Genomic DNA, 23,603 nt, shown 5'->3' with positions numbered 1-23,603 from the left:
AGAATATGGAGTTTCCCAACCATCGCCGATGCGGAACTACTAGTGTACTGGCAGCAAGAGAAATGACATGCCATGACAAAGTTTCATGTGTAAGAAGACCATCACTCAGACCACGAAAAAATTACAGCGATCCAAAGGTCGGAAGCCATTGAAAAATCCTGTTACCTGAAACATAGCAAGAGCGGAATAGAAACTACCTCCTCGAAGAAAGATGAAATGCTCAGATTAATCAACACTATATATCTTCTGGCTACCACGTCGGGCAGCACCCACCACCTATAGCCTGTTGAAAACCGAAAAAGGTTCAAAGGTGACATGACCTGCATACAATTATTGGGACATAAAGAAAATAACACGTGCACAAATCATAACCAACAAACACCAACCAAACGATCTGTGACTAACTAGACTGTACTATACACACACTAGTAGAAAACCACCCATTAGTCCCGGTTCGTAAGGACCTTTAGTCCCGGTTCATGAATTGGGACTAATGGATCGTTACTAATACCTCCACCCATTAGTCCCGGTTCAAGCCAGAATCGGGACCAATGTGCCTCCACATGGCCCTGTACGCCCACCCCAGTCAGGGGGCCTTTGGTCCCGGTTGGTGGCTCCAACCGGGACCAGAAGTCAATTTTTTTTAAAAAAAGTGGCTGCTTTAGGGGTTATTTTTAGGTTGTTATTATAGCTAGCTAATAGAGAGAAGTGTCCTCTCTTATATCTTCGTCCTTGGTTTATCAACGCTGCTGCTATGTTCATTGCACCCCCGCATATATAAAATGCTCATGCATGCTTGCATCATACATCATCATATATATATAATAACAAGTCCTACTAATCATGCATCATCATATACAACTTCTACTCGTTATTAATAATAAGTCATACGATCATCATCCTCATAGTCATCGAACCCAACCCTACATAATTGTTCTTAGCACATGATCATCAGTATCAGGTTGGACCTAAACACCCTTAAGGTAAAATAGCATAAAACAATATAGATCCTGACTCTCCATTATGAAGAATGGCGATCATCCTGTCTCCAATGTTTGCCCTTCGCTGAATGTTGCTTCCAAGAAGCTCCTTACGACTGTCCATACATTTTTTCCATTCTTTGATTATCATGTCTCCACTTTTTTTAGAAACCCGGTATGGACAGTTGAGATTCGTAGGACGACCTGGGTGTATGTTCAAAACATGAAGGCTACCCCGTGTATACATCAGATGAGGCACACAATCATTTGGGATTATCTGTTGAAAAACATAGTAATAACTTCGTAGTTAGCAATGATATGATGTACTAGTTTTAGAAGTGTGCAAAAAGATGCACGAATGTTGTAATAGTAAGAAATCATACCAGGGTATCTCCATGGTAGTTACCGTAGTTCAACACGTGCACTAGTGGCACGTATTGACCATAATGTTGAGGAGTTCGATTGTAGACATTGTAATTCTCAAGATCAGTACAAAATCCGACCAGATGATTTTTCTCCTGATAAGTTAGTTCGGAGCCTTCGGTGTAGTAGGTTCTGTCTACCATCTTCCGCACATTCTTTGAAGAATGAAAATAAGCTATCAATGAAGAATAAGTTGTCAACTATTTTCAAATAAACAATATAAATTACTTAATAACTATGTTAAGCTCACGTGGGGGAAGAATTGGAGGTGTATCCACAAGGACGAAAATCGTAGGTCTCTCTTGCTCGATTGTAGGATCACCAAGATTCATGGTAACAAGCATACCCTCATCAAAACCATACATCTTGCAAAGTGCTTCCCAATTTTTGCAACCAAAATGGGTTACACTCTGAGCATTGTACAGCTTTACTTGAAAATCCACACCATGATGGGTACTTAGAATAATTTTTTTGGTTTTGAAACTTTCATGGTCTTCAAAACCCATCCTCTCCAAGACATAGCGTCTTGCAAAGCATGGGATAAGCTAGTCGAATTGGAAAAGATGAAAAATATTGTCATGATTAAAATAGTTGAAGTCATGAGTAATTACGAAAAAAAAACTATTATCGTCGGTTGCGTACTGTATGAACGTCGAAGGTCTCCTCGAGCTTAATGCTGAAGCGCCGATCTTCGTCCAGCACAATGAACCTGTCGCAGATACCTCGGTCGTTGTGGCACCAGTCGCACTCCCCCGGGCGGTTTTCGTCGTCCGATGAGTACGACATTTCCGGCCTATACGTTCATAATTCAAATATTAAAGTAGATCATTATTATTAATCACGGATTGAGTATCGATGATCGATGTACGTAGCTCCTCCTTTCATTCCCGAATGCATTATTAATTATATCAAATTGTCTAGCACACGGGAATGAAGGAGAAATTATCCAATATGAGCATTCAATAAGCAAAACCAAATCATAAAATAAGCAAAACCAAATCATAAAATAAAGTATAGTATTCAAATTAGCATGCATTCAATAATTATAAGCAAAAGTACATCATCTCTTGGTGTCCGTACATCGTCGAATATTATCACTAATACAACTAGAACCGTAGCTCCCGACGGGTATCGACGCGGGCGGTGGACACCCAAAGATAAGGAACCATCACAGGATCATAGCTCCAGTGAGATCCCTGAAGAACCTGCCAGGTATTGTCGAACCTCCCCTCCAATGCAACCATGTAGCGACGGACATAAAAAAGGAGCATATATCCTTATTTTTAATGGCTTATTACAACTCAAAAATAAAAAGAAAAAAATAAATATAGCAGAAAAGAAAAAAAAGAAAAAAACTACTCAGAAATGAGCATAGATGCGCTTATAGAGGAAAATCAACTTAAATTCATAACGAATTTCAATCGAAATCCGTATGAATTTAGGCTAATTTCCCTATATAAGGGCATCTATTTTCATTTTCAGAGGAGCTCAATATGGCAGAGAGGAAGGGGCTTATAAACCGGTCCGATTCCCCTTCGGTTGGCGAGGTGGGACTAAACTCTGGCCGCAACGAGGACCAACCCTTTGGTCCCGGTTCGTCCCACCAATCGGGACCAATGGTGGTGGGCCATGAGCGGGGCGCATTGGTCCCGGTTCGTCCCACCAACCGGGACCAATAGGTCCAGCCGAACCGGGACCAATGGCCCATGTGGCCCGGCCGGCCCCCGGAGCTCAAGAACCGGGTCCAATGCCCCCATTGATCCCGGTTCTGGATTGAACCGGGACTAATGGGCTGGACCGGCCTGGACCATTGCCCCCTTTTCTACTAGTGATATCGTCGGCCGAAGGTTGTGCATAAGCATAACCAACCACGAGCCCACGACCATGCATGCATGCATGCAAACAGTACGTACCAAAAAACGAAACGTACGTCGGTTGGCGGTTGCATGCAGAAATTTTCAGCAGCATGCACATCGGTCTCTGGAAAGTCGAAAACGACGAGTTGGTATAGAAAATACAAGTTGAGATCTCTCTTTCCATGTCCCCCATATGTTCATACACCGATCGAGCCTACACACGCAACTACCACTTTCTGAAAAGATAATGAGTCAGGCTTGTCGCAGAGTAGTTACAGGCTACAGCTGCATGCACAACCGCCGACTGGTACGTACGTACGTGCGTAGTTCTAGGCTTCCAAACGTACGTGCATGTGGATGCTGGATGCATGCCTATGTAATCTAGCTAGTTTGGTGTTTGTACACATGTAGATATAGCTAATGAGAACGAGCACCCGGTGAGTTAATTAATACGGGTATAGTGACGGCGGGTCGGCGCCGAGGTAGAGATGGAAGAAAAGGCAAACTGAGTTGACGCTAGTCTGTTTTTTGGGTTGTGAGAGGCGCATGGAGGGAGACTCCCCGCCTACTCTTAGCATGCATAACTGCCAATCAATCAGTTGGTCCTTATTATTTATTTATTTTGCCTAAGCGCTCAGTTGGTCCTTAATCCAAGATACTACTACAGCTGCAAGATCTGGTTAAAAAGTTTTGTATTGGTTGGTGTTACACACATGGCTGAGCGGTGAATAAAATGTCAAAAAAGATATGGTTATCTGGAAAAAAAAAAGGACCCTTTATTACTCGAGTCCATCTTTGCTGCTTCTCCAAGCCACCCAAGTCTGTAGGTAGTAGTGTGAGACTTTGTTGCTAGGCTTGGACTTTTTGAACAGAAAAAACCGCTGATTGTAGTAAGGACCGACGACGATCACCTCATTGGCCGACGAGATGAAATGGAAGGCTAGAAAAGGGAAAGGTTCGTTGGTCAGTTTCTGGACAGTGAGACGCATGCCTGGAGAGTGACCACTCGCCAACTACTATAGCTCCCACATGCATGCATCAACAAGAGAGCTATGGCGCTCCAACTTGATAAAAAGGCTTGAATTTCATCTACAGCAACGTGTGGTTTGATCTTGATCCATCGACCAATGCATGGACTTCATGCATGTCGATATACGTACTTGCTGGTAGCTAGCTGACAAGTACTTAATCAGTGGTCACACCGCACGTACCCACTGTAGTGTAGTGAGTGCCACTAAATTAAGTTTGGACGACTCTGGTCGTTGGTTATAGGTTCGGGTGCATCATCCTGGAGCTGGACAGATCACAGTTCAGACTGGTACACAATTCATTGTCCTGTTAGGTCATCTCTCAGTCTCAGCTTGGATGCGAGACATGCGACTGGGGTATGAATATGAATCCTGGCAGGGATCTTTATTTTCCACACAGTAGGAGTATTTTTGGGAAGCACACCCCTAAAATTAACTACATTATACATTGATTTAACAGAGTAAACCCCACTGGGATTAAGGTCCCAAGTAACCGAGTCCTCATCCGGAGTAAAAACAATGAATTTAGCAATCTCTACTAGCTTAAACCACAAAGAGAGAAACTCACTAGAAAAACATCTCCTAAACGTAATCTTAAGGTTTGAGCCATCCCAAACTTGGTCTAAGGTGCAATCTCGCTCATTAGCAATGTTATATAAGTCCCAGTATAGAGTAGCTAGGGGGGGCGACCCAAACCAGTGATCTTCCCAAAACCTGATTTTCTTACCATTGCCAACATTCCAGGAATAACCAAACTTAGTAGCTTGGGCAGCCCAAAGAACACCTTTCCAGAAAGGTGAAGCACCAGCAGAAGGGCAGGTAAAGATATTAGGGGACTGGGTATCATACTTAGCATCTATTATGCTTTTCCAGATCTTACCCTCATCTCTATTATATCTGCTAACCCAAGAAGCAAGCAAACACAAGTTCATATCAGAGAGATCAGTGATCCCTAACCCTCCATATGCCTTTTTCATAGTAAGAGCCCCCAACTAGCAAGGTGATATTTGTGATGGCCTTCATAATCATCCCAAAAACAATGTGCCAGTTGAGAATTAATAAGCTTAATAGCCCACTTGGGAAATTTAATATATCCCATCAGATAAGAAGGGATGCTGGCTAAGCAAGCTTGGACCAGAATCAACCTCTTACCAAAGGATAGCAGCCTCCCCCTCCAGCCAGCTGCTCTATTAATGATAGTGTCAACCAAAGGCTGGAGGTCCTCTCTTCTAATTTTAGAGTAGTGGAGGGGAGCACCCAGATATTTAATGGGGAAAGAGCTAAGCTTATAACCTAAAGATTGAGCAAAACTAGTAGCCTCATCTCTATCAATATTAATAGGGACCAGATCACATTTATGAAAGTTGGTCCTCATACCAGAAAGTCGCCTTTTATAGTTTTCAGGTTTTTGGTAAACATGCTCCCCCCGTTTTTAAATGTATGCCCTTTTAGAGATTTCAATGCGGACTAGAGTGATGTTTTAGTGGTGGATCTTTGCTTGCTGCTTCTCCAAGTCTCCCAGCTTTGTAGCTAGTGAGGCTTTGTTGCTAGCATTGGACTTCGTGAGCAGAGGAAACTGCTTATTGTGCTGGTAAGGGCAGATGGCAAGGATCGATGAGATGAAAGGCTACATACTATACTACAAAGCAAATGTTTGCTGGTTAGTTTCTGGACCGTACGTGAGACCGAGACGCATGCATGGACGGTGACCAGTCGCCACCTCTAGCTCCGACTTGCATGCATGCAGCAGCAACAGCAGCAGCTAACCACCGTCGGATCGATCGCGCATATAGCCAGGGCGCTCCAACCCTGATAAAAAGGTTTGAGTTTCGTGTACTGTAACATGTGGCTTGACATCGATGGATGGATCCAGCAATGCTTGCATGTCGGTCAGGCGTACGTACTGGCAGCTGCCGGACGAATAACCAGTGAGTGACCAGCTAACGGCCGGGCACACCGCGCGTACGTCCCCACTGTAGTGAGTGCCACTAAATTAGTGAGCTTGGACGAGCCTCGACGTCGGTTATACGTTTCGGGCGCACGATCTACATCCTCATCCTGGAGCTGCACAGACTACGCTGACGTGCACTATAGGCCTACCACCTACGTACGTAAGTAGGAGTGCATTGTTTGGTCGTCTTGCAGCTGAGCTGGGACGCGAGAGATGTGACCGGCGAGCGATTTGGAACGTGGGTGGGCGAGGCCCATGCAGTTGCATGCATCACGTGGCTCGTCAAATGTCGGACGTCGGAGATCGCGGGCGAGGAATGGCGTTGACCTGTTCTCATCACGCCTCCCTCTTTCTTGCCCATACTACTATAAGTCTTCTTACAAATCTTAATATGAATTACATACGGATTTATATAGAGTAGTTTTTTTTTGCAAGGATACATATAGAGTAGTTTAGAGTGTAGATTCATTCATTTTGCTTTCGTATGCAGTTCATATTGAAATCTTTAAAAAAACTTATATTTAGAAAAGAATGGGAGTACACGTTAAATTGAGAAGCTCAAAACGTACGCATCAATCAGGACGAAAGGACACCGAGCACATTGAATTTTGACCGTGCAAATCCCGCGTGCCAGGGCATGCACGCCAGTCGAGTTGGGTTGGGAGGGTGGCCTCAAGAAATTAGGTTTACAGCAACTCTAGCAGAGTCATGCTATGGGCGAAAAATAAGAATAGGTCGTCATAATAACGATGGATGTTATTAGAGTGATCATATCCCTCTCGACATGCATAATTTATTGAGGGTGTTTTCAATTGAGCTTGCGAGTTGGGGACGTTGATATGAAGTGGTCTTCCTCCGCAACCACTTGCACGTAAGGGAAGTTTCAGCCCCGCCTCTTCCTCTGGCATAGCCAAGTCCATGGCGACGTTGTAACGCCCCTCAAAGTCGGCGCCACCACATCCACCCTGTATTCCCCCATATCCGTTGCTGCCAGGCTCACCTGCATCTCACTCCTTTGTATGTTGCCACCTCGTCGCTTTCTTCTCCCTTCCCTGTCAATGCCACACGCGCCCTATCAGGGGCGGATCCAGCCCAGCCCAGCGCTCCGGGCCCCCTTTGTATATTGTAGCAGTTGCCACAGTATTTCCCCTACAGCCCACAAAGAAAATGGGCCTCACACCTCGGGCCTGCCCCCCCTTCCCCCCGGCCTGGGGCCTAGATCCGCCACTGCGCCCCATCATCCTCCTTCATTGGCCGCAACCCGCCCTTCTTTTCCTCTACCCTATCGCTGTCATACTCACCCCCAGAACCATGTATGTGTGGTCGTGCCCTCCCTTCGCCGCCGAGGCCAAAGATGGTTGCGCCGAGAGAGGGTACTGCAAGAAGAGATCTTGGGACTACTCCGAGTGGGTCGAGGACGACGCGTTGTAAGGCTAAACCTACCGTCGGCCAAGCGCATGGTTCGTCAGCTGCATGGCCACGAAAGTCGCGGCCGCATGTTCAAATCATATTTTTTTTGTTATCTTCCTTGAAATCCATTTTGTAAATCCATATTAAAATCCTTGTACTTCTCGTCGGGCGGAGTATCAAAAAACTTGCATTGTTGAGGTGGAAAAAGGAAAATGTTTTTCTAGAAAAACTAATAGAGCGCTTTACGACAAGTCTGAGTTTGCCCTTTGCTTCGTCGGCCTGTGCATGCAGTACCACGACTGTCCATACGGGACTCTCGCTAGAGTTGCTCTTGCTGAAACCCGAAGAAGAGAAAAGGAGAATTGTATTGTAGGCCGCCGAAGCAGGAGCACGGTGTGCTTGTGCAATGTGGCAGCTGCATTTTTTTTTCTTTTTGAAGTTACTATGTGGCAGCTGCATGCGATGCATGCAGCCTGACTGACTGCCATGGTGCGTGAAGAACCGTGAAGCATGTAGGCCTGCTGTGGAGAGGGCACGCACGTACGTCAGGCACAGTACGCGCGTGAAGACGCATGGAGCAGCATATCATAGGATCCGCTCGTGTCGTTGCCACAGTGCCATGGCCGTTTTCTCGTAGCACGCGCCGATTAATAACTGCCCCTGCGCCGCACACACCCATGGAGCCGTATCGGTCGGTCGGTCGATGCGATCTCTCTCGCTCTCTCTCCGTCAGCAGATGGACCGGGCGGTCAACCTTGGGTACACATGCATATGCATATGCATATGCATGCGAAAGCGAGGCACCGGCCCTGGCCATACATACTACAGATTTGGCACGTAACCATATCTCGGATCACCACCATCGTTGACCGTTGTGCCATGCCTCGGCCGGCCGGCCTGAAATCCAACGCCTGCGAAAAGTCAGACGTTCCAACAGCAGTGATTTGAGTAAAAGCCACACGTTTGCCTTGCAGAAAATAGTGCAGTAACGAAGTGCAGATATTCGACGCATGTGTACGCACGTGAGATCGATGGTCCTGTCATGTGCTGATCGCTGATTAGTCCGTACGTACGTCCGTCGCCCACCTCGTACCTTTACAGTTTTTCCCTCTAGTTTGTTTAACGTTCGTTTTTGTTTTATTAGCAGGCCAAAGTTGTGGTGACTCACCACTCTCGTCCTCATGGGATAAGAGAGAGAGAGAGAGAGACCAGTAGTAGAAGATTAATTAAGTTAACTCGGATAAGAAGACAGAGCAGAGCAAAGGAAGGGCGTTTGCGTCGGTCGATCACGCGCATGTGCCACAGATTCCTCGGCCCCTCACCAGACCAGAGATCGGTAATACTCCCTCTAAAATTAGGACAAACTGAGTAATTTATTTTGGGACGGAGGAAGTACTTGTTTATGTCAAGTTGTCAACTACTCTTTCTGTCTCATAATATAAGAACGCTTTTGAAACTAACCTAGTGCAAAAAACGTTCTTATATTATGGAACAGAGGGAGTATTCATTTTTTACGAGATGCCATACGATTTTTCCTGCCGGTTCAGAGTAGACGCCAACCGGTCACACGAGCCGGCGTTGAAGCGGCGCTCCACCCGAGACAACCGCCCGCGCCACATCGCGGTCTCCGTGTCTGTTCAATGCCAGAGAGACGTGACTGGTCGAGACAGGGTGACTATCTACCGTATTCAAACAAGTTGCTTGTCGGTCTGCCTGACGGCCTATAACAGGCGTGGCAGCCGAGAAAACAACTTCGACGCTTGCATTGAAACAGCCCGCCGCTTGGATGTGCACCACCTCTGCCATGGCCGCAAACTCTATAGCGATGAGGGAGAGCCTCTCAGGAGAGTAAAAGAACGAGTTGCATGGTCTTGCGGCCAACTGCAGGCTCGCCGTGCGCAACGGATAAAGGTCGGCTAGCCGGCGAGCTCGCCAGAGGTGAGCGACATCCGACAAAGGAGGTTTCCGACAATGAGTCGGCGCCCCCGCCCACACCTGTCCATGCCGGGTTCACCATGCAGTAGGCGCACTTCAACTCCGTCGTGGCGGAGGAGCAGCGCTACAACCTCACCCCCTCGCGTCGCGGAGAGCCAAATCTACAACGAGTTCGCGGGCTAGGAGGCCGTGGCGGCCATCAACGCAGACTTTGTCGCCTACTAGCCGGCACTCTACGAGACTGCATGAAACGCTTGCGCCGGCTGCAACGCGGTCACCGGCACAGTTGGGCGCGATCCTGGTGATTGTGGACGAGAACGTCGGCAAGTGTGTGTCATTCACGCCGGGCCGCTACGACCACGAGGCCAGCCCATCCGTGTCCATCGCCGGCCTCGCCTCTACTGGCGACACCCAGGCCACGAACTCCGACAAGGAAAAGCAGGCACAGGGCATCTCTGTCTCATATGGGCACTTTTGTGTCCCTGTTGTCTTACTCTCATGGGCTCACGACCAGCGGAGATGCGGAAGATGGAAAACAACATGGACTTACATGACAGACACCGACCAAGATTTAGACTAGGTTAACTTGGCATTGATGTCCGCATTTTTCAGGATTTATTCTAGGTCTTTTGATGACGTGCGTCCAGTGAGAGAAAATGTTCCCGTCGACCACGATGGTGTCTATGGCGACTTTGACAATATCAACACGATGTGCCGGCTCTGTCTTTTGGAGGGGCTAATAGAGACAGGGTGTACGTGTGTGCGTGCAAGCGTTCATAGAGCGAGTGTATTGCGTATGTATAAGTGTTAAAGAAAAACACCGAATTACTTGCTGAACACCGAACCAGTGGTACGCTAGGCTGTTCACCTCGGTTCGGTCCCAAAGACAAAAAAAATTGTGTATTCGCGGTGTCATGTCAAATCATCAGTTAGCTGGCTAGCTATCCCCACAATTGGCGTGTGAGGGCCACTTGAGGGTACACAATTGTTATTACTAGACTATTACAAGGAGCAAACGGGCACGACTTGAGAGCGGCAGTGTCGTCACGAGTAGCATTTCCTTTTCTGGACGCTTGATCATGATCTACGCAAGCTCGCTCGTGAAGTAAGCCGCACGCTGATGAAGCAAGGCGTGCGTGCGAGCGTGCAATGCTGGCTGTGCTGATCGACGTGGACAAGGCACAAGTCAGTAGTGCGCTCGTGGTGGATTGAGTATGAGTTGCCGTGCCCGTGAAGACCGCTAATTCATTCCTTCCCGGCGTTAATTCCGGGCGCGCCTCCGGCGTGCAACGCGGCCAAACTGGCTGGCTAGCTAGCCTTCAAGAGTCAAGTGACTTGCCACGCACTCGATCATCGTTGGATACCTTGATCGATCAAGGATTCATGCGTGCACGTACGAGAGAGAGAAGGCTGGTTAAGTGAGCTCCACGCGCTCCCGTGCCATTGCGTTAACTAGAGTAGAGAGAGGATCTGCTCGGTCGCTAATGTAACGTACCCAAGCTTGTCCCCCACTCGACTCGACCACACACACCATGCATGTCATCACGGTCCAAGTTTGCAGACTTGCTTATTATGGATACGATAAAGTACTCCTACACTGTGATACTTATGCCGGTCTAAATATACATATATGCCAAATAGCTAACTCGATGGATGGACCTTGATCGTACGTGACTTGCGGTTGAAGTTGAGTGATACGGATGAGCACAGATTGATCCCATCTGTCCGTTCCTGGCCACGTTCATAATGTATGTACGTACGTACGTACGGGTAACGGGCTCGTCTCATGCGAGGCAAGATGCATGATCTAATCATTTTTCTAATTAAGCAACCCCCTCTCTCTCTCTCTCTCTCAGCTGGAACTAGGGGAAGGAACACATGGCCAGGCTTACTCATGTAAAGTATGGAGTAGTAATCTTCAGCTTCAGGTGCGCCGAGTTCGCAATTTCTGTCCACGAGTTTGTACATACTCCTACACTGGAATGAAGCGGGAAGAAGAAACGGCGGGCCCACGGAAGCCCGGCGTCACCGACGGGGTCCCCGGCCTATGTATGGCCCCACCTGCCAGAAAGAAAAGTGATCCGGAGACACCCGTCGTGTTGGATGCTTCGCCGGTGGGACCCACCCGCGCCCCACCGTCTCGCGTCGCATGCTGGTGACAGTAGCAGTAGCACCGCAGGCCCGACCGTACATCGTGGAGCCAGCCGCGGCGATTAGGATCGATCCACCGGCGGCACACGGTGAGGAGAGGAGACAAGTGCGGTGCGGCGGGCCAGACGCGGCACGCGGGCGCAGGCCGACCCGACCCGAGCCGACCGACGCCGGCTTTGCTTCCGTTGGCGGCGCGGCTCCGTACCGGCACTGGTATCTCCGGCCATGTACGGCTAGCCGGCGGCGGCGGGCAGGGCCATGGCGGCTTGGCTCGCCGATCTTTGGACGCGTGCTACTTTCTTGCTTGGGTCCTCGGCTGTTCGTACGTACACCTGCTTTGTTACTAGTGTAGAGTGCTTGTTTAGTCATTGATGATGAAATCGATTGGTTCGAGCGCTGTGCATGCTGCAACTAATGACGGTCTGCTTATGGAGCCCAGTGCCTGCCGGGCTCCAAGCCCAATCAATATTGCAGCAAGATGATGCTCGTGTAATACTAGTACTACTAGCTGATGCCGCATTTGGGAGAGCAATACGTGTTGATGTGCATTATCATTTGTAGGCAAGCCATGCCATGTGACGCCCGCCATTCCGTTCCCATTCCAAGAAACAGAGCAGAGCGCCAGTTGTACTTGATTTTTTGTCCAAAAGGACCACCTACCAAGTTGAAGTGTCAAAAAAGACTACCTCTGAAACACATTGACAAAAAAGACCACTTGCAGCGTGGCGGCAGGTGCGCCAGCCGACACGTGGCGCATGCCGCCACAGACGCTGGCGGCAGCCCCTGCCGCCACAGGCACAGGCGGCAGCCCGAGCTTAACCGGTTTTCTCGCGTCAAGTCCAACGGAACGGACCGCCACGCAGCAAGGCTGCAGCTACTGCTACTGCGCGGGCGCCGAGACAGAATTTTTGTCCAAAAAGACCACCTGCATAGTTGAATTGCCAAAAAAAGACCACGTTTAAAACAGATTGACAAAAAGGACCAGCTGCAGCGTGGCGGCAGGTGCGCCAGCCAACACGTGGCACCTGCCGCCACAGACGCCAGCGGCAGCACCTGCCGCCACGGGCGCAGGCGGCAGCCTAGGCTTAACAGGCCAACTCCAACGCACGACTTCAAATCGTTCGTCCGCGTCTGTTTAGGGGTAAACAGACAAAACATGCATTCCAATGCACGGCCGCAAACGGACCGCCGTCCGCTTTCGACACATTCTCGGCCCAAATTTGAGCCGAGTTTGCGGCCGTACGGATGGGGCGGGACGCGCGACCTTGTCCTTTCTTGGCCCGCCCATTGGTGGCACATGCGGCCACTTTTCCTCCCTTTCCTCCAAAACGCTCCCGCGCCCCCGGCCTCCCCCCACCCTCCATCCACCATGGTCGACGAGGCGAATCCCGACGACCCACCACCGACAGCCCGACCCATGGCGAAGAAAAAGAAGCCCGTGAAGAAGCCTCGGTCGGAACTCATGCCGGAGGAGGCCACCAAGCTCGACGTTGAATCGACCAAGAGGAGGAACCGACGAACTATCGCAGCGGAGAAGAAGCCGCCGCCCAATACGCTTTATAGTGTGCCCTGCGGCGTGCGTTGCAGCACCAGACCGACTCGACGACAAGGAGTCCATCATCTCCAAGGTGCACGCCCTCCTCATGTTGGGTATGGGCCGCCCCACGCCGCCCAATTTATCGGGCGCTGCCATGGCCGCGGCCAGCACAGGCTCCTCCGTCACACATGAGACGTCAGATGTTCATGCTCCGCCGCCGCACGACCATGTGCAGACGCGATTCTCTACGTCGTCGGGACTGCATCGTGGTTGATCCGACCACGCATGCGGGCCTCATCGATCTCAACATCACGCTGGGGGGCAGTGGCATTGGCCATTGCGAAGGCGGCGCGCAAAGGAAGCGGCCCCGGTTGTTCGCGTGGGCTAACATGGCCGACGCCCGCAAGCTGTTCGACGAAATGCCAGCGCCGACGCATACGCCGACGGTCGACGACCCTTTCTACGCCTCGTTCATGTACAATGTCATCTTCGAGGTTCGTGGTGAGGCGTTCCACTTCGACGGCCAAGAACAAGCTTTTGATCCCGACGCGACCCAAAGCCAGGACGGTCGTGGTACCAATGATGACTCCCAGTTTGCGGGCCATGATGATGGTGATGAGTACGACCATGGCAGCTCGTGGCATGAAGATGACGACTTGTATTCTGAAAGGTGAAGAAGAAGAGGTCGACATTTCTGCGGAGCCATTGTCGTTTATCGACGAGCTCACTCAAAATGCCGATGCACAAAAGAGGAGGAAAATCATTCGCACGGGATCATATCGCCAAGCTGAGGACACTTTGATTTGCGAGAGTTTGAAGGAAATAGGCCAAGATCCAATCAAAGGTGCCGAGCAAAAATGAGCCATCGTTTAGAACTTTTATGAGCGAAGAAAGTTGTGCCGGCCGTGATAACGGTCTTTTCTTGAAGGCTGGCTGGTGTGCCGGCCGCTGGCTTTGTTAGCTTAAGCAACTGAGCTTAATTAGCACTCGCCAAATCAAATCAAATAACGGGTTAGTTAAACCGATTAGTTAGCGGGAGATACTAGCACCAACCACCAAAAAAGGGCAGCACCCTTCACTCCGCCGTATTCTCACCGCGGCCCTCGCTCGGGCAGTCCCAGGGACCTATCCGCGATAAAACAGATCTTCAGGGGCAATGCGGTGAGGCCGCGGTCCTGCTCTGCTCTGCTCCTCGGAGGCCAAGCGAGGGGATATAAATCGGCGCGGCTCCCGGAGCCCCTCTTCTCCGCCTCGCTCCCTCCGCTCCGCCCCGCCCCAAATTTCTCCCCCTTTCCGCTTTCCCTCCACCGCGCCCGCCCAAGCTGCTTTCAGAGAGAGAGCGCGCGCGGGAGCGGGAGAAGGCAATGGCGGAGCAAGCGGGTGCCAGGAGGAGGAGGTGGGCCGCCGCGCTCGGGGCCGTCTCCGTGCTCCTCCTCCTCCTCGCCGCCCTCTCCAGCAGCGGCGTCGCGGGGCTCTCCGGCGCCAGGCTCCGGTACCAATTTCGCCCTCCCCTCCCTCTCCTCCCTGCGACGCAATGCGGGCGCGCCGCCTCCGCCGCGAGCGGCCGAGCCGAGCTCGCCCTTCCCCCGCGGCGCCGCTCCCCGAGGAGGACGAGGGGCGCGAGCTCGCGGACCCGTCCAAGCTCTCGCCTCGCCTCGCTTGTTTTTTCCACCGATTTCTTCTTGCTCTGTTCGGGGACCCGTGCGTGGTTCTGCCGCTCCGTCGCCTGATTCCGGGCGCCTCCTCTGTTTTTCTGCAGGTCCGGCGGCACGGCCGCGTCGACGGCGAGCGGCGCGAGGCGGTGGCTGCGGGACTCGACATCACGGCTCACGACGACGGCGACGGCAACAGCGAGGTGAGCCGAGCGTGCCTGTCCCCCTTCCCCTCCCCGCCCCCAAAATCGCGTCCCTTTCTCCGCGTTCCGTTTCGAACAGCCGACGCATCAGCGCCGTCGCCTCGTCTCGAGCCCGCGATCCCCGCCGTCCACTTTCCAGCTTTTTTTCTCCCAGCCAGCCACAAAACAGATCCGGGGGACACGGCCACACGCCGCCGCCGGAACCATCCCTCGTTCCCCTCCCTCAAAATTTCGGAGCAACAGAATTTGAAATCCGGGGCGGGCTGGCTGGCCTGCTGGATTTGAGCTGCAACCGTAACCGTAACCGCAACCGCGGGCGTAACGGAATTTAGCAACGGTAGCTAGCCCGGATTGGATTCCATCAGCAGCAGGGAGGGACAGGGAGGGAGCACAGATATTCACCTTTTTTGTTTCTGCGGTTATTAATGAATTATTAATCGGGAGGGAGGTTGGTTGCTGTAGGACGGGGTGGTTCGTTACGGTGGCAGGAGGGGCAGTTGGGTAAATAATTATTTGGTGGGTAGAGAAGGGGAAGCCCCACTGTCATCGGGGGTTGCGCTGCACCGGCCACGGTCAAGGCAGGCGGTGAAAGACTTTGGAAGAAGCCCAGGAAAGCTGCCCAAAGAAGCACTGTGTCCCCCCTCACTCCCTCCCTGCTACGCGTCCCCATGAACAAATGTGTCTGCACTTTAGTACGTGTAGCTATCATCTCGGGTACGCCCCGGCGTGCGCAAAGCCAAGAAGCTGCGCGTCAGTAAAAATTCTTTTCTGCTTATATTATTTTTTAAATAAATGTTTCACCGTTTGGTTTCGGTCCCGCGACCGACCAAACGATCAAACACGCCCACGCATCCCTCGAGCGGCATGCATGCATCAACGCCCTGACGGCACGCACAAGAGAATCATGATGAGCACGGCGCACGGATTCACCCGCCCGTTCTGCCTTTTACCCATTCGTGTTAAAAATGGATCCTGGGGTTCCCTCCCGTGTACGAGGAATTTCCGCGACTTTTTTAGCCGTTGCCAACGACTAGTAATTTCTTCCATGGGTACAAAGATCGTTTCTTCTTCGTGCGTGCGTCCTTTGGCTCTTTGGCTCTTGTTATTATCACTCGCATGTGTGCTCTGTTCGTACTTCTCGCTTTCATCCGTTGCCTCACCTCACCTGGAATTGCGCTGATTATGCAGGGGCGAACGTGCCGACGATCACGCCGACGGTTCAGCGGTGGCGGTGGAGGACCCGGAAGCGGTGGTCTCGCAAGTGCACATGTGCGTCCCTTTCCTTCCTCTATTAATGCTTCTACTGCCTCAACCTCCTCCGATGGTGAGCCGAACCAAATCCGGAAGCACAAAAGGCAGAAAGCTCAAGTTTGCCGGCGGTGGATCTGCCCTGCACCTTACATTATCTAGTGTTTTACATTAGTCTCACTGCCTCAGCAGGACAGGACACACTTCTTTTCACCAGGAGAGAGAAGTACTAGAGGGTTGTGCTAGCATAGGTCGGTAGCCTTTTTGTCGCCCTTTTTTTTCTTTTCTTTCTCCTTTAATCACACAGCCAAAGCCGGACACACATGGGTCTGGCCCACCCGACAGCCTCGCAAAGCGAAACCAAAGGGAGGAAGAAGAAGAAGAAGATCTGATTCCATCGCCGGGGAGTGGTACTTTGCCCTGACATGTGGGCTCCGGCCGAGTGACCAGCATGGGGGTGTGTGGGTCCCGCCTCCTAGACACACCACCACCGTCGTACTCCGTTATTGCGACGTGACCTGCGAGTGCGAGGGAGAGACGCGGCAGGCGGCAACAACTCCGTTTCATTCCCCTCCTCTGCTTTTGGTCTTCTCCTCCGACCTCTCTCACTCACTCACTCAGCACAGCGCGGCACAGCACGAGCCACAGCGGTTCACACACTGGCCAGTGCTGTGGAGAGAGTGAGGAGTGTGACACACCACGTTCTCCTCTCCTTGCTGCCCCCACTCGCATGTGCCCTTGCCTCCTGCGTCCCGTCCCTGCGATTGCCACCATGGCCGCATTCATGGTGCTCACCAGAAAACCTTTAGCTTGCTACCTAGCATCCCCACCCCCACCCCCACCTAAACGATCTTTTCCCCCATCCTCACTCACTCACCCCCCTCCTTTAGTTAGCAGCCACCGTCTGCTTCCTTCCTAGAGCTGGTAGCGGCAGGTGATTCACATCCCAGTCCAGGCACTCTCTTCATTTGGTAGTAAAAGTAGTAACTTTTGGAGGATCCAAGTGAAATCAAGGGACTGCCAGGAAGAACCATTACTGTTTTAATCATTTGGTGGCAACTGTTACTAGCTTGAGGCTAGTGAGAGTGGTCAGGTTTGGTGACAAGAAACAGTTGGTAGGGCATTGCTGGGCAGTGGATTTATTGCCTCTCAGATCACTGTAAATTCGTACCTGAATGAATGAATGTGCCTGTTCTTCTATCAAGTTTTGTGCATTGATCCTTAGAGTGCCACTGCCGTTTTACCTGAATTCTGACGATGATGAGTCGATTAGTCACCTGAAACTGTGACTAAATCCAGTTATTATCCTTGTCTGAGTGACTGGCATGAGGGAACAGTTCTTGTCAATGATTTGGTGGCAAGAAACAGGAGGGCATTATTGGATAAGGAATCAATTGGCTCTTGTGATGTGAACTGTAAAATTCGTACCTGATGTTCAGTCCAGTTTTGTGCATTGATCGTCAGACTGTGCGCTGCTGCTCTACCTGAATTTTTGCACCTTTGTGAACTGCAAATTTGTAATGTTCTAGTACCAAGTTACCTGAAACTGTGACCGAGTGATTGACTCTGCTTGTCTGAATATATGCTCAGGTCGATCAGGAACAGCACCGCCCGGAGGAACCTCGGGTACCTGTCGTGCGGGACCGGGAACCCCATCGACGACTGCTGGCGCTGCGACTCGGACTGGCACAACAACCGGCAGCGCCTGGCCGACTGCGGCATCGGCTTCGGCCGCAACGCCATCGGCGGCCGCGACGGCAAGATCTACGTGGTCACCGACGCGGGCGACGACGACCCCGTGAACCCCAAGAAGGGCACCCTGCGGCACGCCGTCATCCAGGACGAGCCGCTGTGGATCGTCTTCAAGCGCGACATGGTCATCACACTCAGCCAGGAGCTCATCATGAACAGCTTCAAGACCATCGACGGCCGCGGCGCCAACGTGCACATCGCCAACGGCGCATGCATCACCATCCAGTACGTCACCAACGTCATCATCCATGGTCTCCACATCCACGACTGCCGCCCCACCGGCAACGCCATGGTGCGCAGCTCGCCCAGCCACTACGGGTGGCGCACCATGGCCGACGGGGACGCCGTCTCCATCTTCGGCGCCAGCCACGTCTGGGTCGACCACTGCTCCCTCTCCAACTGCGCCGACGGCCTCGTCGACGCCATCATGGGCTCCACCGCCATCACTGTCTCCAACAACTACTTCACCCACCACAATGAGGTACGTACTACTACGGACGGAGTACCACCGACATCCTAATCCTATCCTACTAAGTAGAGTAGATCCTACTACTCATGTGTTCCTCATCCTGCCTGCAATTATTGCCAGTCCATGTTAATTAATCATCTGCTAATCAAACTCTTCCATTAGAATCTAAAGTACATGGATCTTCCACTGATGGTCAATGAAACAATGTATTATTTGTATATGCAGGTGATGCTCCTGGGTCACAGTGACTCCTACCTCAAGGACAAGGCAATGCAGGTCACAATTGCTTTCAACCATTTCGGGGAAGGGCTCATCCAGAGGATGCCAAGGTAATAAATTCACTACTCCTCTGTTCTAAAGGCACCAGATAACATAGATGAAAGCTACTGTAGTTTGTTTCTTGCTTCAGGTTTCCAACCTTGGTTGGCTAACTCCTGCTACTGTGTAAATTGCCATTGTTCCTGCAGGTGCAGGCATGGTTACTTCCATGTGGTGAACAATGACTACACCCACTGGGAGATGTACGCCATCGGAGGGAGCGCCGAGCCGACCATCAACAGCCAGGGGAACCGCTACCTCGCGCCAACCAACCCTTTCGCCAAGGAGGTAACCAGCATATATCCATCCTTGTCATCATCAGCAAATGCACTTCATTATTGGTTCAGTGGGATCATCAACATTCATTTCCTGACCAACTTTCGACATGAACAACAAAACTGCAGGTGACAAAGAGAGTCGAGACCGCCCAGACCACGTGGAAGGCCTGGAACTGGAGGTCAGAGGGCGACATGCTGCTGAACGGCGCCTTCTTCACCCCGTCGGGAGCAGGCGCGTCAGCCAGCTACTCGCGCGCCTCCAGCCTCGGCGCCAAGTCCTCATCCATGGTCGCCACCATCACCTCCGGCGCGGGCGCCCTGTCCTGCCACAAGGGCTCCTCCTGCTAGCACAGCACGGCGCCTCGACGACAACAGAAAAGAGAACACCACCCCCCAAGATATACTTACTAGAAGCTAAAGAAGAAGCTACCTGCCGGAACATGGATCACGGTTACAGTTTTTTTCTTTCCCTTTGCCCTTCTTTTTTGACGACGGCTACGTATATGGAAACCCTAAACCCTCCCAAAAGCCAAAAGTTCAGCATTGGTCAACCTCCCCCTGCATGGCTCTCGGCCGCTGTCAAGAAACGCCCCCGGCCGGAGCAGCAGGCGAGAAGCGTTGCTGATTGATTCGTCGGTCGCTCGGTGTCCTATTAGTCCCCTGAGTGTGTCTGTGTGCTGTGCTTTTGTGCCAGATGATGATGATGATGATGCTGGCTGTTTTGTTGTTGTTGTTGTTGTTGTCAACTGATGAAAAACCGCTAGGATGGTAACCGCAACAAGTGTGCGTGTGTGTGTGTGTTTGCCTGGAAGATGGGCTGGCTGGTTAAAATGGCACTGCTACTACTACTGTAAGATACTACTAGTGCTCCTGGATCTGAATGGCTTTTATCTGACTTGTCCGGTGGAAATTGAAACAAGGATTGAGATGTTGAGCACCTCTGTTTGTTTACCTCTGCTGTTATTTTGCTTGGCTGCATTTTTTAGCGTGCTCGAATGACCTGAACATCTCTTGTTGTTGATGAATCATGATGCTGCTCTGTCTAACAAACTTGTTATCGAGTTGGTTCTTCTGATTGTTCTTCGGCCCGTGCGTGATGGCGATGTGTGGTCTGTGATATATGTTTCAGTGTGTTTACTGCTACTTCACATCCGTTTTTTCGGCGCGCTGAGTGGCGGCATTGTTTCTTCCAGAGCGTGTGTTTTGACATTTGCTCTTCCTGAACTGTGAATGCTGCTCTACATAGGAACCGAGGGAGGACGGTCGGTAATGGTACTGAGGGGGGATACGGCATTGCCCTTGCTGCTCTTGGGCTGAACATCCAATTGTCGTGCATGGATCATGATGTTGTTCGAGTTGGCAAGAAACAAATGCATGGATCATGATGTTGTTCGATGTTGGATCTGTCATGTGTGCTTGTGTTTGCGCTCCACTTCACTTCGTTTTCGACACACCCGGATTCTCTTAACATGTGTTGCGGCAATTGCTGTTCGTCAATAACGACGGCGCTCCAACAGACCTGTGCATAAGCCGGCCGGAATGAATGAATGAACCCGGTGGAGAAGGGGGAGGGCGGTTGGTGCTGGTACGGAGGGGGTGACACGGAATGGTCGTCCTTGCTGCTGCTCTTGGGACGAAGGAACGAACGGATGAAATAAATCAATGGCCTTGTGGTTTTCAGCTTCCAAACTGCATCTGCATGGACGGGGCGGAATGAATGCTGCACGTTCGCCGTGCGACTTAATGCTGCTGCGTGCGTCGGCGGTCGACCGATCGACGGGTCTCGATCTGGTCCCTCCCAATGCAAGCTTTGAGCTGAAGAAATATGCATGCACTGGTCCAGTCGACCTGACACGGCGAGAGGTAATGGATGGATCCAAACCGAGGGACCTAACATGTTCAGACATGGAAACAGCAAACAGTAGGGCATATGGATGGTGTGAATGGAGCTGGAGCGGAGTCCTTGAATCTACTCCCTCCGTTCCTAAATGTAAGTCTTTATAGAGATTCAACTGGGTGGACTACATACGGAGCCAAATAAATGAATCCACACTTAAAATGCATCTATATACATCCGTATGTAGTTCACTGTGAAATCTCTACAAAGACTTATATTTAGGAACGGAGGGAGTAGACGATATGGAATGGGAGATGGGAGTGCCTCCTCTGAGTCTTCTCCCAACAAACATGGCAGTAAATTTGCACGTGTGTGTGTGTGTGTGTGTGTGAGGAGCAATCGGCGGACTGGGTTAGGCACCGGCGCGGCGGCATGCAAGGGGTGGGGTGGCCGTGAAAGCGGAGGTGCAGGCGGTGCGTGTCTCCTACCCGTCCGTCAAGGACGGCCCAGACCATTTGTGGCTGTCGGTGCAGTTATAAGCTTCATCCATCGCCGCCGGCCGGCAGCGGTCCTTTGTTCCCCTCTCCGTGTTAACCCACTTTGTGCTCCCACTGGAATTAATCCCTTCAATCAGTTGGTTTATCAGGTTAAGTTGTATCAAGGGGTGTAACCGTGTAAGTGACACTCCGCTGGTAACACATTTTGTTCTGGATATGAAGAAAGAGATCAGGTCTGCTGTGGTTGTAGCTTCAGGGTATGCTCTTGTGCAGGAAGCTATATGTTGGACAGAGTGAAATCTCAGTCTACCAAGGCGGGGAGGCCAGGATTTTCCAAGGGCACTGTACCAGGAGAAGAACCCTAGAATAAACATCAGTTATCTGCTAGAGATTTATGGTAAACAAGGCAACTGGGAGGCTACATAAGACAAATTGGGCTCTGTTATAGCTATGGTGACAAGTTCACTCCTCGGCGTGTTACTGTGGACAAGCAAAATGCTCAGGCTAAAGCAATTGAGTCGGCAGAAGAAGTTGCGTTGTTACCATACACATTCTGAATGCTACTGCTGCAGAGGATGTTGCATCATATTTATGTGTCAATGCTCCGTCAGGAACTACTAACACCAAAACCATCGGGTTGAGAGCTCTGCTGGGAAACCATGTGATGTTACTGTTGGTGGATGCAGGGAGTCGAGTTCTCATACATCCCTTCATCAGCAGCTCGCGGATAAGTTGCAATGCACCACTGGACAGTTACTGTTGGAGTTGTGTCGAATATTGTGTACAAGGTGGGTTACGCTTGGACTTGGTGTTGTAGTATGGGTAGGATACGTGTAGTGTCGGAGTCGGACACGTTGTACCCTTGGCCTCTTATATATGAGGAGGCACCCCACGTTGTAACCTATGACGACTAGATAGCGACAGGCTCGCAAGGGGGTGCTGGCGGCTTGTGCCGGCGCCCGGGTGGCCGGTGTTGCGGTATCTCGGGGAGGAGCGCCCGTAGTCATTGCCCCGGGGAGTAGGCGAGTTCGCCGAACCTCGTTAACAAATCTCGGTGTCGTCATTGTCTGTGATTGCTTGTTCCTCGGTGGATCGACTGCGTACCTCGGATTTATTCTAACAAGTGGTATCATGAGCTAGGTTGTTCGAAGGCTATGGATTGTTGATTTAAAGGAAGATCAAGTCTGAGATGCAGCAAGTTGGTGTGGTTCTCAGCGTGATTGGAGAAAGCGAATCAAAAGAGTTACGTGGCGATCTCGGCGAGCTGCAGCGATCAGTGGAATTCTGTGATAGCAGCAGTATGAGACATGCGGCGGTCGGTCGGATCGATCGGGCAGGCGGGCCGCTGCCCAGGTCGAAGGCTGGAAGCTGCACGGCTGCAGGCGGGCGAACCGAAGCCAGCGCGGCTTGTGGGCATGCTTAGGACGTGCGAAGCTGGCCTCGTTGGCTGGTTTTGTGCGTGCTTGATTGGCTAGGCCTGGTGTAGCTGCGAGGTGGAGGCGTGATGCTGCCTGGACGTGATTGGGTAGGCTAGTGCTGATATAGTGTGCAACACAGGAGACGTGAGATTTGTTTTGGACCAAAAGAAAAGGGCCGAGTCCGAGCGGTAGTCGTGCAATATCAAGGCAACCTACAGAGGCAAGAAAATCCATCAGGAGGACAAAGCAAGCTAGCATCCGGATTGAGCCAGGAGCTACACCACGTGAAATTGCTATTAGTACTGGGACGCCAGCACGTATGTTTGCTTTGTGTACTTTGGCATCGTGGAAAGAAGCTTGGTTATTTTATTTTTCACAGGTCATTCATACAAAGAATCTGGCATCGAGGGGTATCAGGTTTGAGGTGGAGAAGTTTGATAGAACAGAAAACCTTGGGTTATGACGGATAAGGTGAAAGATTTGTTGACACAACAAAGATGCTTGAAGGCGTTGCGGCATGTCAACCAGTTAAGATGGATGATGAGGGCTATGAGGAGTTGCAGATGGTTGCAGTCAGAAAAGCCGGCTCGGGTCAGACACATAGGGCAGTTGGCCTGGACAGTCTGACGGATCGACGTAAGTCGCGTAGGAGCATGATGC

General features: G+C 51.1%; 1 protein-coding gene across 1 annotated transcript; it reads left to right on the top strand.

Moving 5' to 3' along the window:
• Positions 1-14,528: 14,528 nt before the first annotated feature.
• Positions 14,529-20,128, top strand: LOC119361733 (probable pectate lyase 8). Its single transcript, XM_037626863.1, has 7 exons — positions 14,529-14,763; positions 15,031-15,126; positions 16,315-16,395; positions 17,965-18,607; positions 18,821-18,924; positions 19,063-19,201; positions 19,318-20,128. The coding sequence occupies exons 1-7, from the start codon at positions 14,636-14,638 to the stop codon at positions 19,537-19,539; spliced, it is 1,413 nt and encodes a 470-aa protein (XP_037482760.1). The 5' UTR covers positions 14,529-14,635; the 3' UTR covers positions 19,540-20,128.
• Positions 20,129-23,603: the final 3,475 nt, after the last annotated feature.

Source organism: Triticum dicoccoides, chromosome 2B, assembly GCF_002162155.2.
Source record: "Triticum dicoccoides isolate Atlit2015 ecotype Zavitan chromosome 2B, WEW_v2.0, whole genome shotgun sequence".
In the NCBI taxonomy this organism is placed as follows: Eukaryota; Viridiplantae; Streptophyta; class Magnoliopsida; order Poales; family Poaceae; genus Triticum; species Triticum dicoccoides.
This window is presented reverse-complemented; position numbering and strand designations above follow the sequence as displayed.